This window comes from Bubalus kerabau, chromosome 2 (assembly GCF_029407905.1).
Source record: "Bubalus kerabau isolate K-KA32 ecotype Philippines breed swamp buffalo chromosome 2, PCC_UOA_SB_1v2, whole genome shotgun sequence".
Classification (NCBI taxonomy): Eukaryota; Metazoa; Chordata; class Mammalia; order Artiodactyla; family Bovidae; genus Bubalus; species Bubalus kerabau.
Window position 1 is genome coordinate 103,303,542 of NC_073625.1, and position 18,574 is coordinate 103,322,115.

An 18,574-nucleotide genomic window follows, 5' to 3' on the forward strand; every position below is an offset into this window, starting at 1 on the left:
GGGTTATCAGACTGAGCAAGACTCTCTGGGGTGATCATGACCACTCAACCCTTTACCAAGTGCCTCTGTTAGGAAAGTGGAACTTACACAGATCCAATTAACAGTTGACAGATCCGAGGCACACTCAGATCAAGTGGCTCACAACTAGCTTTCTGAACTCAGTAGGTTGACTTGGAAAAGAACAGAGTCAGATAAAATGTAAACAGTATCTCCTTTTCCTCTGAAGGCTCCTGTGGAACCTTGAGGCCTCAACGTTCCTATTCTACCTACGCCCTTCTATTCCTTCCATAGTTGAAGCCCCTGTCACCCAAGGTTGTCTTAAAAGCATTAGCATTTGAATAATGCTATTTATTTAAAACAATTTATTTGTTGTCAACGGTAGATTTTCTTGACCTATCTTTGTTCTTCTCTTGTACCTCTGTTGTGTTCTAACATAAGAATTTATTCACAGACTAAGAGATTATTTATAGGTACTAGTGTGAGCATAAAGCAGAAACCACAAAACCTGCAGACACTGCATATGCCTCTGCGAACTTTGGCTATGTGTAGTTTTAAGATCAGCATGGGGGAGGGGAGTTTTCCGATTGTATGTGTGACTTAAGGGAGCATTTTAAATTCTCAGGCTCAGTTTCTTATCAAGAACAGGAATTCTTTAATTTAGGGATTGCATCCCCAAATGAAATTGTATACAAATTTGTCTGTGTGTGTCTGAAGGTACATTTTCTGTAAAAAGAGTACACTGCTTTCATTAGAAATCCTGAAGTCTATGGAAAACAGATCAGCATTAAATACAGCCATAGTAGGTATTTCAAAGACTCTCTTGCTCAAAAATAGTTTCCTTTCATAATTCCTTTAAATTTCATTATAAGACAGTTTTCTTTGTTTAAGCATTTATACTTAATATGTTCCCCAAATGAAGCATATTTGGGACAGATAATACTTTTACAGGGTAAGACCCAAACAACTATAACTTATTATGTTGTAACTACAAACACTTACTAATCAACTTCCACAGTGGTCCAATTTCTAAGTGAAAAATCCCCAGTAATTACGTGTCTGCCTTGAAGGGAGACTGCCAAGTGGCCCTGAATCACCGGACACATCAGTGCAAATTTTTCTCTATACATGATAAAGATTTTTGTATCCTTTTGCTTGTTGACAGAATTTGTTCGTAATCTGTGGCAGATGATGTACACACATTGAATGAAATCCTCCTGCTTATGGGTGATGGAGCTGAGCCTCTTACATGCTCAAGTTCACAGATCGAGGAAGAGATGAAACCAGGACTCAAATCATTAATCGTCTGACTCTAGCACGCGCACTCTTTGCCCTAAGCCACATTACATCTTGTACTGTATTCTCCGTTGCCATGCATGCCTCCTTTTGAAATTGAGTGTATCTCGACCAAAGGTCAAAGTTAGGATTCCATGTGGAAGAATTTTGCTGAAACTAGGAAGTTAGCAGAGGACACGATATTAAGATGTGATTGGCTTAGCTCAAGATCATGGACTGACTGAAGCCTCATCAAACCTGTGTTGACACATCCAACCTTAAGTCACTGAATTATCCCAACAGGGCACTTAGCACATTTTAAATAGCAACACTGTTTAACTTTGGTTCACTGGGGAGCAAAAAGGCGATTAAACTCATAATGCATCTACTACTTGTCTCAACAAGCTTCTTACTATTTTAACATCCCTCAAATTAGGACAATGGTTATGGGTTAAATAAAACGGGAAGTTGAGAGCACAGGTGTGCATATAGAAATAGTCTAATTTGCTGATTGTTCTTGCTCTTACCCTAAATTGTGGTTTAATATTTCCATGCCATTTTATTAGCACCAACAATTATGGTTACACCAAGACCCAAAACACATTTTTGTTTAGTTTATCTATTTGATTGTTTAAGAAAAGGATCTGCAAACTCTTTTTTTTCCCTCTGAAAAGGGCTCCCAAATAAATATTTTTGGCTTTGAAGGACCCGTAGTGTGAATTACAACATTTCAGCTCTCCAGAAGTTGAGAAGCCACAGCGAGTGCATAGATAAATGAGCAGGCTGTGAGCTGCCAAGCTTTTATTTACCAGAATAGCAAGTCAGCCAGATTTGGCCTGTGGGCCATAGTATGCTGACCCTGTTTTAAGGGCTGGGCATAATTCTAGAAACACTAAAAGAAAGAAGAGAAAGTAAATAATTGAGACAGAGGGAGACATGCTCATTAGAGAAGGGGCGCGTGTGTGTGTGTGTGTGTGAGATTTTTCCAGTGTGACACTTTATTCATAGTTTATACATGACATAGTATATAACACACATACAGTATAGTAGAGCCCTTCTGTATAGTATATTGGAAGAGCACCAAAGTGGAAGCCAGGAAATCAGGCTCTAGGTAAAGTTCTGCCACTCACTTGCAGTGTTCAGTAAGCTAGTTTATCCTTTCTGTGCCAAAAAAAGAGAGTGGAATTAAAGGATCTCCAATGACCTTTCTAGTCTGTCTTTCTCTGATGCTATGATTTTTCCTAAGATTCTAGGGAGAAATACAAAGTTATCTGGCCTGGAACTTACCAATTTAACCAACCAAGGCACCAGGGTCAATGAGTCAAAGACACTCTGCAAAGGACACTACTTATTATTATTTTTTTAATATACATTTATTTTTATTGGAGTACAGTTGCTTTACAATGTTGTGTCCATTTCTGCTGGACAACAACGTGAATCAGCTATATGTATACATATATCCCTTCCTTCTTGAGCCTCCTCCCCGCTGCCGTCCCAGCCCTCTAGGTCATCACAGAGCATCAAGCTGAGCTCCCTGCACTATGCAGGGCCCCACTAGCTATCTGCTTTACACATGGTAGTGTATATATGTCATTATTACTCTCCCAATTCATTCCACTCTCTCCTTCCCCTCCCCCACGGCAAAGGACACTGCTTAGAGGCATGGAGTGAGAGGAATGCCATGGGCACCTACTTGGAAGGTTATGAGCAAGGAGTTGGTACATAGACGTATGTGGAATGAGGTTGCCCTTTGGGTAACGTGCTGCTGCTAAGTCGCTTCAGTCATGTCCGACTCTGTGCAACCCCATAGATGGTAGCCTACCAGGCTCCCCCATCCCTGGGGGCTTTTAATATGAGGGGTGAATCATCCCTGTGACTTCAGAGCACAATCACACAGACATTTTATAAGAAGAACCTGAACAAAGGAGCAGGGAACCAGGGAGTCCCTCCCACCACTGAGTAGAATGGCCCACACAGACATTTTATAAGAAGAACCTGAACAAAGGAGCAGGGAACCAGGGAGTCCCTCCCACCACTGAGTAGAATGGCCCATATCCCAAGCCACGTAGAACCAAAGATGGTCACTTCCTTCTCAAAGAGTGAGTATTCGGGATAGTTGGGTGATCTTAGGATGTTGGACATTGAGGAGGATTTAGGAGGCTTTGAGGTTTGCAAACCACTTTCTACAGGGACCTCCATTGAAAGAGCTGTTATGTGTGTGTTGGGAGCAGGGGGAGATAAGCTGAAAGTGCTCTGTCCCCCAGACCTGCTTCAACCAAAGTTCCCCACTCATGGGTTTATTTGCTGGGATTAATTGCTGGAAACAGTGACAGACTTTATTTTCTTGGGCTCCAAAATCACTGCAGAGGGTGACCACAGCCCTGAAATTAAAACACGCTTGCTCCTTGGAAGAAAAGCCATGACAAACCTAGACAGCATATTAAAAAGCAGAGACATTACTTTGCCAACAAAGATCCGTATAGTCAAAGCTATGGTTTTTCCAGTAGTCATGTATGGATGTGAGAGTTGGACCATAAAGAAGGCTGGGTGCCGAGGAATTGATGCCTTTGAATTGTGTCAGAGAAGACTCTTGAGAGTCCCTTGGACTGCAAGGAGATCAAACCAGTCAATCCTACAGGAAATCAATCCTGAATATTCATTGGAGGGACTGATTCTGAGGCTGAAGCTCCAATACTTTGGCCACCTGATAGAAAGATCCGACTCATTAGAACAGACCCTGAGGCTGGGAAAGATTGAAGGCAGGAGGAGAAGGGGATGACGGAGGATGAGATGGTTGGATGGCGTCACTGACTCAATGGACAAGAGTTTGAGCAAGCTCCGGGACATGGTGAGGAACAGGGAACCCTGGCATGCTTCAGTCCATGGAGTCTCAAAGAGTCAAACACGACCGAGTGACTGAGCAACAACAACAAATTAAGTGCTGGTCCAGTCGCTTCATTAGAAATGAGAAAACTGAGCCTGAGAAGGGGGCGCAAGTGGATGTGGCTGTTTCAGGGAGTGAGGGAAGATTCTGTTGGGCATGAGAAGTTCATACTCATCCTCTGGGGAGGATGGCTGCTTAGGGGTGGAGGGCACACGAAGCAGTGAGTACTCAGTCTCGGTTCCTCCCAGCGATGCTCTGGGCCTCTCAGCCTCGAGGGAAACGTTCTCATAAGATTCCTCAGCAGAGATTCCCGACGGCCTTTTCCCAAGGACGCTGTGATTGATGAGGGTGTAGCACAGATCCTCTGAGGAGCCCTGGTCACCATTCTCTTGCTGGGTAAAGGAGAGCCAGCATTAAGACTTGGCCTCTTGTCATTCTCCTTCTACTTCATCTCAGCACAGGCTCAGCCTCGGGCAAAGTCTGTCCTCCATGACCACTTCCCCTTCACCTCTTGTTTATTTTTCCTAAATGGCTGCCCCACCCCAACCACTAGTCCAAGCTGCCAGACTTCCCATGCTACTCAGAGAATTTAGCCTACTCAGGCATGTCCTCTCTTCCCCATGTCCCAGAGTGACCTCCCTATAGAATTCCCAAAGTCTCAAGACCGTGAGGGCATCCATCCTTGTATAAGAGAACAATCTAAAGACAGCTTAAAATGCTTGGGTTATGATATTTAACCACCCACTCTAGAGATATTTGCATTATTAAAGGAGAATTCGCTCAAGAGAAGGTCTCCTTCAGTGAACTTTCAGGAGATAAACAGCAAAACAGCAAGGGACAGGAGAGGGAGTATGGATTTGGAAGAAAGACTTGTTTTTGATCCATGCTCCTGCCATCTTGTCAGCTGTCTGGCTTTGAGGGAATATCACTTAATCCTTCTATAAAATGGGTAGGAAAATAATAGCACCAATTTTACAGTGTTGTTGTGACAGTTACATGAGATGAATCATGTGAAGTGTTCAGCCCACATAAACGGGCATAAACTGCCTGGCATAAACTAAATGCTCAATAAATATAAGTTCCTTTCAATAAATTGTGCAACTGAAGTGGTCATAGCTTCTGCTACCAGACTCTGCATATGTCCCTGGACTCATAAGCACTGGCATCTAAAGGATTCAATATTAAGGTCATAAGGGGTCTTGGAGGTCTTCTCCTGCTACCTGAAGTGCCTACATTTCTACTGTCATCTCAGAAAAAGTCTCAGAGATGTTTGCATTACCTGGATGGGAGCAGATGATGTTTCTTCATCTGGAGAAAGAAAATACACTTAATGAATTTCAGGTCATGGGGAGATTTCTGGGAGGGGAGAAGAGGGGCACTGAAAGATAAGCAACCAGAAAACCAAGGTACAGCTAGGGTAGCCCTTCTTGGGCTATCCTGATCTTCAACACATCCCTGGGGAGCAACAGGGTCATCTAAACAAGAAACACTCAAAGCTGTGCTGAGAGGCTAAGTGAAAGGAAAGACATTCAGTGGGTTTTGGACAGGAAATTACACGTCCCTCCCTTTCTCACTCCTTTCCTTCTCTGTCCTTCCTTACCCAAAATTCATTGCGTGCCTGGTGGTGGTGATTAGTCACTCAGTCGTGTCTGACTCTTGTGACCCTATGGACTGTACCCTGCCAGGCTTCTCTGTCCATGGAATTTCCCAGGCAAGAATATAGGAATAGGTTGCCATTTCCTTCTCCAGGGGATCTTCCCAACCCATGGATTGAACCTGGGTCTCCTGCATTGCAGGTAATCTCTTGCATTGTAGGCAGATTCTTTACTGACTGAGCCACCAGGGCATGCCTACTGTGTACCAAGAATTAGGGAGAAAAAAAAGAATCAGAGACAGATCCTGTCCTCAAGTCGCTCATAGGCTAGCCTAGGAGGCAGACAAGGACCTAAGAGAGACCCACAAGGCAGAGGAAGGCTATTTCTGCTATAGGTGACAGGCGATGATGGTGGAGTAGAAGCTGGTGCTCAAGAACAGTTCTACAGAAAAGGAAACTCTCAAACTAAACCATTTTTGAGAACAGTGACAGAAACAAACAAAAGCAGGCCGATTGCTAAAAAGTCAATATACTTAAAACCAGCAGGTTCTGGCCACTCAGCAAAGAGGGAAATACACCAGCTCAGTAAGCAAACAAGAGCATTCAATGGAAGCCTCATGGCATCACTCTACCCTGGAGATAGGTGTGCCCATTTTAAAAAATGAAGATTGTTGAAGGAACTTCTGAAAAAAACATCAAGCATACTAACATTCACATTTTAGGGATCCCTGAAGGAGAAGAGTGACAGAAAGAGGCAGAAAATGTATTTAAAGAAATAATGGCTGAAAACTTACCTAATCTGGGGAGGGAAACAGGTATCCCAGTCCAGGAAGCAACAAGATGAACCCAAAGTGATCCAAACCAAGACATATCATAATTAAAATGGAAAAGTAAGAGAATTTTAGGCAGCTAGAAAAAACAGGAAGTCACATCAAGGGAGCGCCTATAAAACTATCAGCTGGTTTTTAGCAGAAACTTTCAAGGAGAGTGGCATGATATATTTAAACTGCTGAAAGGAAAAACCTTACAACCCAAGAAAACTCTACCTAGCAAGGTTATTATTCAGAATTGAAGGAAAGGTAAAATTTCCCAGACAAGCAAAAAGTAAAGGAGTTTATCACCACTAGATTGACCTTATAGGCAATATTTAAGGATCTTCTTTAAGCAGAGAAGAAAAGATTATAACTTAAAATAAGACGATATACAAAAGAAAATATCTCACTGGTAAAGGCAAATATATAGCAAAGCCGTTGTATCAGCCACTTAAAAAGCGAGTATGAAGCTTAAAAGACCAAAGTAGTAAAATCAACTACAGTAAGAGATTAAGGGATATACAGAATAAAAATGTAAAATATGATGACAAAAACATAACATTTACCACTCTGTAGGTGGGGAGTGGTAAAAATGTGGTGCTTTTAGAATACATTCAAACTTAAGTGACTATCAGCTTAAAACTAACTGGAGAGATGGATAAATTCTTAGAAACATCCAATCTTCCAAGACTGAATCAGAAAGAAATAGAAAATATGAACAGACAAATTAATAGTAAAGAAATTGTATCAGTAATAAAAGAAAATAACTTCCAACAAACAAAAGCCTATGACCACATGGCCTCACAAGTGAATTTTATCAAACATTTAAAGAAGAGTTAATACCTAGCCTTCTCAAACTAGTCCAAACTATTGAAGATGAAGGAATGTTTCCACATGCATTTTACAAGGTCTGCATTACCCTGATCCATAAACCAGACAAAGATACCACAGGAAGAAATATATAGGCCAATTTCCCTGATGAATATAGATATAAAAATCCTCAACAAAATATTAAGAAACTAAATTCAGTAATACATTAAAAAGATCATATACCATGGTCAAGTGGACTTTATTCCAGGGATGCAAGGATAATTCAATGTACACAAATCAATGTGATACACCACATAAACAAAATGAAAGATAAAAATCATATGATCACCTCAACAGTTACAAACAAAGCATTTGACAAAATTTAACATCCATTTATGATAAAAACTCTCAGTAAACTGAATATAGAGGGAACATACCTCAGTATAATAATGGCCATATATGTCAAGCCCAGAGCTAACATCATGCTCAATGATGAGAAGTTGAAGTCTTTTCCCTTACGATCAAAAACAATACAAATATGCTCAACACTCACCACTTTTATTCAACATAATACTGGAAGTTTAGCCCCAGCAACCAGAAAAGAAAAACAGACAAAGGGCATGCAAATTATAAGGGAAAAAATAAAACTATCACTCTTTGCAGATGATATAATATTATATATAGAAAACCCTAAAGATTCTACCAAAAAAACTGTTATAACTAACAGATAAATTCATTATGTTGCAACGATACAAAATTAGCACACAGAAATCTGTTGCATTTCTATACATTAATAGCAAACTATCAGAAATTAAGAAAACAATCCTAGTTACAATTGTATCAAGAATAAAATACCTAGGAATAAATCTAACCTTTGTATTCTGAAAGCTATAAGACATGGATAAAAGAAATTGAAGATGACACACACAAAATGGAAAGATATACTGTTCTCATGAATTGGAAGAACTAATACTGTTTTTCACAGAACTGGAATAAAAGATCCTAAATTTTGTATGAAACCACAAAAGGTACAGAATAGCCAAGCAGTCTTGAGGCAAAAAAACAAAGCTGGAGGTATCATGGTCAGTGATTTCAAACTAGACTATATTACTATACTATGTTACTGCTAGTTTCCTAGTCACTCAGTAGTAAAGAATCCCCCTGTCATGCAGGAGACCACCTGCAATGCAGGAGATGCGGGTTTGATCCCTGGGTTGTGAAGATCCCTTGGAGAAGGCAATGACAAACAACTCCAGAATTCTTGCCTGGGAGGTCCTATGGACAGAGGAGCCTGGCAGACTACAGTCCATGGGGTCCCAAGAGTTGGACAGTACCTAGCACTAAAACCACTACCAACAGGCTATTGATATAGTAATACTATGGTACTAATATTAATATGATACTATCATTCTGGCTATTATTAAAAAGACAACAAATAACACTTGTTGTCAAGGATGTGGAGAAATGGGAATCTTTTTGCACTGTTGGTGGGATTGTAAATTGCTGCAGTGTCTATGGAAAACAGTATGGAGTTTCCTAAAAAAATTAAATATGCAACTGCCATACAAGGACTTCCCTGATGGCTCAGAGGGTAAAGCGTCTGTCTGCAATGCAGGAGACCTGGGTTTGATCCCTGGGTCTGGAAGATCCCCCCTGAAGAAGGAAATGGCAACCCACTCCAGTACTATTGCCTGGAAAATCCCATAGACGGAGGTGCCTGGTAGGCTACAGTCCATGGGGTCGCAAAGAGTCGGACACAACTGAGCGACTTCACTTCACTATCATACTACCCATAAATTCCACTTCTGAGTATTGATATGAATAAAACAAAAGTGCTAATTTGAAAAGATATATGCACCCCAAAGTTCATTGCAGCATTATTCACAAAAGCCAAGATAGGGAAGCAACCTAAGTATTCCTCAATAGATGAATGGATGAGGAAGATGTGGTATATGTATATGCAAGGAAATATTACTCAGCCATAAAAAGAATGGAATTTTGCCATTTGCAACAACATGGATGAATCTAGATGCCATTATGTTGAGTGAAGTCAAAGAGAGAAAAATATCATATGATTCCATTCATATGTAGATCTAGAAATAAAAACAAATGAAGAAACACAACAAAACAGAAACAGACTCATAGATTCAGAGAACAAACTGGTGGTTACCAGAGGGAAGCGGGTGGGGGTACGAGCTAGTAGGTAACAGAACTTAAAAGGTACAAACATCCAATTATAAATAAGGCATGAGGACATACTGTGCAGTATAGGGAATACTGTGACCAGAACTATAGCATTAATAATTCTGTATGGTGACAGACAGAGGGGAACTAGATCATCCTGATGTGTAAAAATAAATGCAACTGAAACTAATGCAATGTTGTAAGTCAATACCTTCAATAGAATTTAAAAAAAAGTGTCTGTGAGTTTTGGCATTAGAGGTCTTGTTTCTACCATTAGAGGTCGATTCCTATTTCTGTTTTCTTTGATTGAGACTGGGGTTTCCTGACACCCGCAGCTCCCCTGGGTGAAGTGGCTAGAGGTGCGAGGGCTGTACTATTTTTTTTTTACACACCTACAGGGCTCGTTTTTAAAATTCAAGGTGAATGAACCAGGCTCTCCTTTTTAAACCCAGGAAGGCAAAAGCAAAACTCGTTTCCTTTTCTTCTTTAGAAACACTGTGGCCTTGTCCTCCTGCCTGTACTTTGTCCCCCCGTCCCCAATCTCCCAGTTAGATGGGACACCAGTCATTCACCGCCCTCTCCTTCGAATGCTTTCGTTTCCTTCATTGCAACCCTGCTTCCATCACCACTGGCCCCCTGGGTGGTCTTCCAGCATCCATTTATGCCACTCTCTACTAATATCTGTTCTCTGAACAGAAGACTGGGTGATGTCTTTAATGCAAATATGATCATACTTGGCCCTTGTTTAAAGCCGTTCAGCGCCTCCTGTAACTCTCAAGATGAAAAGATCCTAACAAGAAACTTGATCCCAAGGTCCTGCTCCTCCTGCGTGTGCTCTGTACCTGCGCTGGCCTCCTTGCTGTTTCTTACAGGTGCCTTGTGCCTCCACTTTTGGCTTTTATTGTTCCCATTTAACTCCTTCAGCCAGCAGACCTCAGGAGATATTGGAAGGCTATGGAGATCAACAAGTCAATTCTTCCCTCAGTGAGCTCCTGGTTCAGTGGAGATAGACATGCCATTGGACAATCGTCAGCAAATGTGTAAGTATTATACCTGATGTATGCCCAAGGTGCTTTGGGAGCGGAGGGAAGAAGAAAAGCTAAGTCTGTCAAAAGTAAAAATAATGTGAAAGCAATGACTTACTTTGCTTTCGGGAATCTTGTCTTGCTTCAAAAATGTGTATTTTTTTCCTGTAAAAGAAAAAAAAAATAAATTGGTTGTTCTATTATTCAGAAACTCTCAAAGGGAGTTATACTCAACTATAAAAGCTCATGTTTATTTCATTTGTTAAAGTTATAAGGCTTTTATAAACATCTCCTTCAGCCAGAGAAATAAGAGGATAGGAAAAAAGGAAAACTGGAAACAAGACTGAGTAGAAATCTACTCCTTTGTGTTTCTCTCTCTCCCTTTTTCACCTCCCTTCTCCCTTTTCTCAGGCTGGTATGGAATTGACTTATAAGTAGAGAACTATGGTGATGATGTAGGTAACATTTTTGGAGTTTTATTTCCTGAAAAAATATCAATTTCTCTTATATTAAGGAGCCATTGTTATATACAATCTTAACCTCAGTCTCAATCTGTGATATCCAAACAAATAATCAAGCCAGCAAGCCAACACCTCCCACATGAGGCCTCAGAAAAACACAGTGTAAATATCATGGCAGCCAGTTATCATCCCAGGGGACAAGGGCAACATCTGCTCAAAGGAGAATGACCATACGTCCTGGTTTGCATAGACAGTTTAGTTATGTCATTATCAATCACTTAGTGACCCTAAACTATTTTTAGCCTCCTTTTCATTTGCAGAAGTTTTCTGGTTTGGACAATGAATTATACATCATCCTGGCTATGCCTTCTCTGTGCCACTGTCCCAGGAGCTCGCTGGGATATGCAGTGTGATTAAGGGGCTTCTCTACTTCCGTAGACAGTTTCATCCTTGCTTCTGAGGCTTTCCCATTTAAAGGGTGTGTAACCACCCATAAGACTATTGTTCCTGTTTCTCACCAAACTTCAAGTGTGGTTTTCTCTGACTGACTCTCATATGTTAGTGCCTGCTTCCACTGTGGCCACAGACAGTGGGAAATTCACAGGTAACTTACAGCAAACAGCACACTGAAACTACACTTACAGAAAATAACCCTTGAAAAGAGTTCTCCACTCACCAAGGAAGGCAGAAACACGCTTCAGCGATGTGGCAGTCCGAGCATCTAAAATACCCAAGAAATGATACATATCACAAGTTTAGTTTCTGCAACTTTGTTACAGTGACTCCCTTCCCTTTGTCATTTCTGTGGAAGAGCGTTTTTTCCCTCCCCCAAGAGACTATTCATTCTAGGTGACTTGGACACATCTATCATGCCTTCATCCTCCCATGACACTAACTGGACCTTTGGAAATATGACCTTATCAACTCTTAATCAGAGAAGGAACTTGCTGCTGTGTTCCTAGCAAAGGTTTGCTCATCCCCAGTTCCAGTAATTTATGTGGCCTCTTGTGAGGAAGGGTACACAGTTATCCCCAGGAAGTCTAAGTAAAAGTGTGTGGACATTTTAGAAATTTCTTCTAGGCATGGATTAGGCAATATTTACATAGGATCCTGCTGCACTTTGAACTTCTCCTATTTATACTCCTATTTAAATTAATTTAATATTAATTTATATTAATATTTAATATATTTATTAATTTTGAGACTTTATTTTCTTGGGCTCCAAAATCACTGCAGATGGTACCTGCAGCCATGAAATTGAAACACTCTTGCTCCTTGGAAGAAAAGCTATGACCAACCTAAACAGCATATTAAAAAGCAGAGACATTACGTTGCCGACAAAGGTCCATCTAGTCAAAGCTATGGTTTTTCCAGCAGTCATGTTTGGATGTAAGAGTTGAACTATAAAGAAAGCTGAGCACCGAAGAACTGATGCTTTTGAACTGTGGTGTTGGAGAAGACTCTTGAGAGTCCCTTGGACTGCAAGGAGATCAAACCAGTCCGTCCTAAAGGACATGAGCCCTGAATATTCATCGGAAGGACTGATGCTGAAGCTGAAACTCCGGTTGTTTGGCCACCTGATGTGAAGAATGGACTCATTGGAAAAGACCCTGATGCTGGAAGAGATTGAAGGCAGGAGGAGAAGGGGATGACAGAGGATGAGATGGTTGGGTGGCATCACTGACTCGATGGACATTAGTTTGAGCAAACTGTGAGAGTTGGTGATGGACAGGGAAGTGTGGCATGCTGCAGTCCATGGGGTCACAAAGAGTCGGACATGACTGAGTGACTGAACTACTGTATTAACATTTGTCTGCTCATTGGTCTATATCCTACACTAGAACATGAATGTCACAAGGTCAGGGATCATATTTGTCTGTTCATCATGGCACAGATTACCAGCATATGCTACAATGTCTGGCACATAGTAAATATATTTTCAATAAGTATCTGATAAATGAAGGAGTAGCTAAGAACAGAGCAACTCTAACTGGCTCAGATCATCAGATCTGCCTTACTGACCCCACGGTAGCTATATAAGGGCTTCCCTGGTGGCTCAGTGGTAAAGAATCCACGTGCCGGTGCAGGTGACTGGGGTTCAATCCCTGGGTTGGGAAGATACCCTGGTGAAGGAAATGACAACTCACTTCAGTGTTCTTGCCTAGAATGCAAAAATATATTGCCCTAAGTGTAAGGATCAAATAAAGTTAAATATGGACAAAAGCTATTTTTAAACTGGTTATTTCCCCCAGTCAACTTTTCTGCAATGTATTTTTGCATTTCAGTTTGGAGTTTTGGTCTAGACTAGGTTCAGACAACCTCCTCTGAAACCAGATGAATCTCTACAACTTGGGCTGGTGGTGGTTTAGTCACTAAGTCGTGTCCGACTCTTGCAATGCCATGGACTATAGCCTGCCAGACTCCTCTGTTCATGGAATTCCCCAGCCAAGAATACTGTGTGGGTTGCTATTTCCTTCTCCAGGGGATCTTCCCAAGCCAGGGATCAAACCTGGTTCTCCTGCATTGCAGTGAATTCTTTACCAAATGAGCCATGTGGGAAGCCCTACAACCTGCTAGCAATTCCAGGTTCCTCTCTCTTAACACAAAGCTTCCCTAGCCCCTGAAGTCTGCCCAGTCTCTCCCTCCTTATAATGCTCATGGCCCTACTAGTCTGTTTCATCATTTGGACTGATTACTTTAGCATGTGTCCAGTGATACACACCAAATATATGAGCCTTTGTTTGTACTGAAGAAAAACATCCTTTTTAGGGGGGGGTGCCTATGTAGGCTTTGACTGTGCAGTGGCTTTTTCAAAAGCTTCTCCTGAAACCATGGGAAAAGTGCAGATAACTCTTCAAGCCACTGAAAAACTGGCTCTACCATACTTTGGGATTCTTGGATTCAGGGACACTCATTTCATATTTTAGTGATTCCTTGACACTCAAAAGTCCTGGTCAGGGGATTTCCCTAGAGGTCCAGTGGCTAAGACTCTGTGATCCCAAAACAGGGGGCCCAGGTTCAATCTTTGATCAGGGAACTAGATCCCACACACCACAACTAATAGTTTGCATACCGCAACCAAGACTTGACGAAGCCAAATAAATAAAATTAAGGGAAGAAAAAGACCTGATCAGAAGGGACTGATGAGGAAGACTGCATTTAAGAGCATCATGGTAATCACAAGTGTCTCTCGCCACAAAACTTTCAACAATTGTAGCCATGTGGGGAATGTGGTTACCTCAGAAATAGAAACTCAGAGCTTAAAATGAAATGGCCAGAATGGGGCTGGAGAAGAAAGGGACATGAGATTAACAGATAAAGAGACAACAGGAAATAAGGGTCTTCTTTCCAGTTCTATGGGCTATACTAGGTTCCCAGCAAAATGCCACATCTCCTGTCCAAAGGTTCAGAGTGTGTTTGTCTTTTGTCTTGTCTTTGCATTTACTATTGTTACAACTGCTGTTGGGTTGAAGCAAGGTTTTCCATTCTGGGGTGTGTGCAGCCCAAGACCTAACACACTTCATTCCTTACAGGTAAAGCCTGGGAGAATTGCTGTTGGATTTGGTCTCACCTGGATATTCTCAGTTTGGGGCTTTGACTTCTCAGATTCCAGGGTGTCTCTTGAGTGTTCTGCTGCCACCTGAAACTCAGCATATTAAGAATGAGCTAAGTCTTTGCTCTCCAGGCTTCCCACCTTGCTTGATAATTTTTCCAGCTTTCCTCACTTCTGCTATTTGTGGGTGAAACCCCGGCATTGCCTCGGCTTTCTCTTGTTGCCCTTCCATTTGTTAATGGAACACCCCAATCTGTCCTTGACTCGACCTCTTCTCCATTGCCACTGCAACAGCCGCCCCCCCCCAATTTTCTCCAACAACTGCTGTACATAACCAGGCCCCAATCATTTGTTCCCAAACATCCAGGCATCCTTATGACCATGAGAATGTCAGTGCACAGGGAGGCCTGTCTGCTCAGCTCAGTTTCAGGGACTGCACTCAGGAACTGAGAAGGGCCCAGGCCTTGTCTCACATACACTGCAGTTTTCACAAGAAGTACCGAGGCAGAGAGCACACGATAAAAGGGAAGGAAAGAATGAAATAAAGAAAAGAAATTGACTCAAGGTTTGGGTTGGGTTTCTGTGTAACTGTCCTTTGATTTGTGGGGAGTGTGGGGTATAGAGAAAAAGAAACTAGACGTTAAACACAATTTACTATGTGCTTACTATATATATAGGCACACGAACTATAAATACTACTTGTTTTTATATATACATTACTTACTATGCATACTACTTATTAAGTGTAAGTAACATGTACATTTTCTATGTTATATTTCATTTAATCCCAGAATAAATCCATGAGGTAGACATTATGAGTCTATGTCTTGTCCCTGAAGAAACTGAGATGAAAAAGCTTATGCAACTTGTCTGAGGACAGATAAATGAGAGTAAGTGGGAAAACTGAGTTTGCTTCTGGCAGACTCATCCTCTGAGACTCTGAACTCCTTTCATGAAGGGAATTGGTGCCATTCTGCCTGAGGAGGGGGAATTTCCTGGATTTTTGTAACAATTTTGATCTGGAGAGAAAAGGTGGAGTGTGCTGATTGGATGATAACCAGGCAGTAAGGGTGAAGTTGAAAATCAGATCCAAGTAAATATGACTTTTGAGTATATTAAGGGAGATATTTTCAATCAGTATAGAAATGAAGATTCTGGGCCAACTGAGTAATTATGTGGAAAAATATGTATTTCTATCTGACATCATATAATAAGTGTATGATGCTAAAATGTAAGGCAATAAAACCATGAAAATTATACTGTGGATCTGTCTTATCTTGGGATGAGGAAATAATTTTAAGCATAAATTGGTAGAAAGCAAAAAGCTTTCTAGATTTAATGCAATTATGTTTAAATATATAAGAATAACAAAAATTCTGTATAACACAAGACACATGGACTGGAAAAATAATTTTTTTGTAATATTTATGAAAAAGTGCTAATTTCTTCAAGTAAAAATATCTTTTACAATAAATAAAAGAAAGTAGTCCAAAATCCAAAACAAAAATTGGCAGAAGGCGTATTAGCCCTTCATAGATGAAGAAATACAAATCTCTGATAAATAAAGACAGTAAAATAAAGATAACACTTCTAATGTCGTAAGTAGTTCTGCAATTTTCCAGTTTACTTTTTTGTTTATATTTTATTTATTCTCCAATTTCTTTTACAACAAACATGTATTAATGTCACAATCCTTCACCGTCTTACCAAGGTTCTAAAGAACAAAATTATAGATGTAACATCAATCTTAACTTTCTGTCCATCATATCTTTATTTTATTTTTATTTTCAAGACATTTATTTAGGTTTCCAAGCATTCATTCAGCATTTATTGAGTGCTTCTTCTATGTCAGAAACAATGTTAGAAAACACAAATTCAAAGATGAATAAGAAACAGTCTCTACTTTTGAGGACCTCACGTCTAGACATAAAAATAGGGATTTATAATCCAATATAAGAATGCAAGAGTTTCAGATTGACAAAGGGTTGAGAGTATCCGGAGAGAAGTCCTAGAAAACACTGACCCTCATGGAGGGCCAGGAGACATTCCATGGCTTTGCTAAGACTCCTTTTGTCAGGTAGCTTTTTGGATCCTACGTTCAAGATCTCAGTAGCATGAACTGAGCTCTGGGACACGAAACATAATCCTGTAAAGACCACCCTCCACCTCCCCAGCCAACTGATTTTCACCATCTTACTTTGTACTGGAGGGACTCCTTTGTTTAGAGTGATACTAATTTTTACAGTAAAAGAAAAAGAAAGAAAGTGAAGTCGCTCAGTCATGTCCGACTCTTTGCGACCCCATGGACTGTAGCCTACAAGGTTCCTCCATCCATGGAACTTTCTAGGCGAGAGTGCTAGAGTAGGTTGCCGTTTCCTTCTCCAAGGGATCTTGCCAACCCAGGGATCGAACTCGGGTCTCCAGCATTGCAAGCAGACAATTTTACCATCTGTGCCACCAAAGAAGCCATTTTTACAGTGGCTGCTGTTAATGAAGGTGATGGTCAAACTAACTAGTATCTCTTAATTACTGAACCTGACTATGTACTATGAGTTTGAGCAAGCTCTGGGAGTTGGTGATGGACACAGAAACTTGACATACTGCAGTCCAAGGGGTCACAAAGAGTTGGACATGACTGAGCAACTGAACTAAACTGAACTGACGTACCAGGTACCATGCTAGCATCGCACACACTAGAATCCTCCAAAGTAAGTATTCTGCTACTAATTCCATTTAAAAATAATGAAACTAAGGTTTAGAAAAGTTAAGCCAAGTTCCCTACCAATTTCAATGTCCTCTGCTTACCCATTGCAAGGATTGTATACCAGCTAAGGTCTTATGCTATCAGAAAGCTTGCTGTTTCAAGCTTTGAAGTGAAGAGAAGTGAAAGTCACTCAGTCGTGTCTGACTCTTTGCAACCCCATGGACTGTAGCCTGCCGGGCTCCTCTGTCCATGACATTCTTCAGGCAAGAGTACTGGAGTGGGTAGCTGTTCCCTTTTCCAGGAGATCTTCTCAGCCCAGAGATCAAACCCAGGTCTTCCGAATTGCAGGCAGATTCTTTACTGTCTGAGCCACTAGGGAAGCCCAAGAATACTGGTGTGGGCGGTCAGGTCTCCAGCAGGCAAATTCTTTACCATTTGAAATGCCAGAGAAGCCCAAGAATACTGGAGTGGGTAGCCTATCCCTTCTCCAGAGAATTTTCCTGACCCAGGAATCAGGCTGAGGTCTCCTTCATTGCAGGCCAGCCGAGCTACCAGGGTGGTGGTGTTTTTATGCTGTTTGTGGGGCATTAAGAGCTCAAAAGAGTATCCCCTTCCTGCCCCAGAAAGTTGCTCTGTTTCTTAGAGTAGCCTGCACAGAACTTCCTTGATAAAGTCCTGCCTTTCAGCTGTTCTGCACCAGTGGTTACTATGATTCTGGGAAGAAGGCCAACCGATAAGGAACTGAACATGATCCCTGGCACATAGTAGGCACTTCATTCTTGTCAATCCCTTACCTGGTTGCCTTCTCCCAAAGAGCAAACCTCTTTTTCTCTTTCTGGCCCTGTTGCCCCAACCCATCTCTCCTGCTCCCCCTTAGGGAGTCTGGACTCACCTGTCTTCCCTTGGCAGCAAGTTCCCCATCCTCTCAGTCCTCTTGGCGCCCTCCCCTCGGCAGGCTGCTCCTGACTTAGAGACGGGGGCTGCGTTGCTCTGGCCACCAGGGCAGAGGGAGCTGAGGGGAATGTATCCTCTGAGGAGGGGAGGAGGAGCCTCCGGGGGAGGAGATTCAGAAGTGCACACAGGCACAGCTTCCTAAAATGTCAGGCTGAACGAACCCAGTTATTGCTTTTAACCAGAAGCCGTTAGTCAGTGAGGGTTTTGAAAGAATGGGGAAGCCCCAACTGCAATTGTAAACAGGTCATAAGGGCTTTTCACTTCAGACGCCTAAGCTTATTAAACCACTTTGTAGTAGTCCTAGAAACATCAGAAGGAGAA

The 18,574-nt window shown here is 41.5% G+C and overlaps 1 protein-coding gene across 3 annotated transcripts; it reads right to left on the bottom strand.

Moving 5' to 3' along the window:
- Positions 1 to 3,783: 3,783 nt before the first annotated feature.
- On the bottom strand, positions 3,784 to 18,220 carry GCSAM (germinal center associated signaling and motility). Of its 3 annotated transcripts, none has more exons than XM_055570273.1 (6): positions 18,192 to 18,220; positions 14,614 to 14,682; positions 11,719 to 11,763; positions 10,700 to 10,746; positions 5,436 to 5,464; positions 3,784 to 4,548 (listed from the first exon to the last, which is right to left on the bottom strand). In XM_055570273.1, exons 1-6 carry the CDS (start codon positions 18,218 to 18,220, stop codon positions 4,231 to 4,233), a joined length of 537 nt encoding a protein of 178 aa, XP_055426248.1. In that variant the 3' UTR covers positions 3,784 to 4,230. The 3 variants fall into 3 exon arrangements, with proteins under 3 accessions (XP_055426248.1, XP_055426247.1, XP_055426249.1); XM_055570272.1 differs by having other exon boundaries at positions 14,614 to 14,688; XM_055570274.1 differs by lacking the exon at positions 11,719 to 11,763.
- Between the last annotated feature and the right edge of the window lie 354 nt (positions 18,221 to 18,574).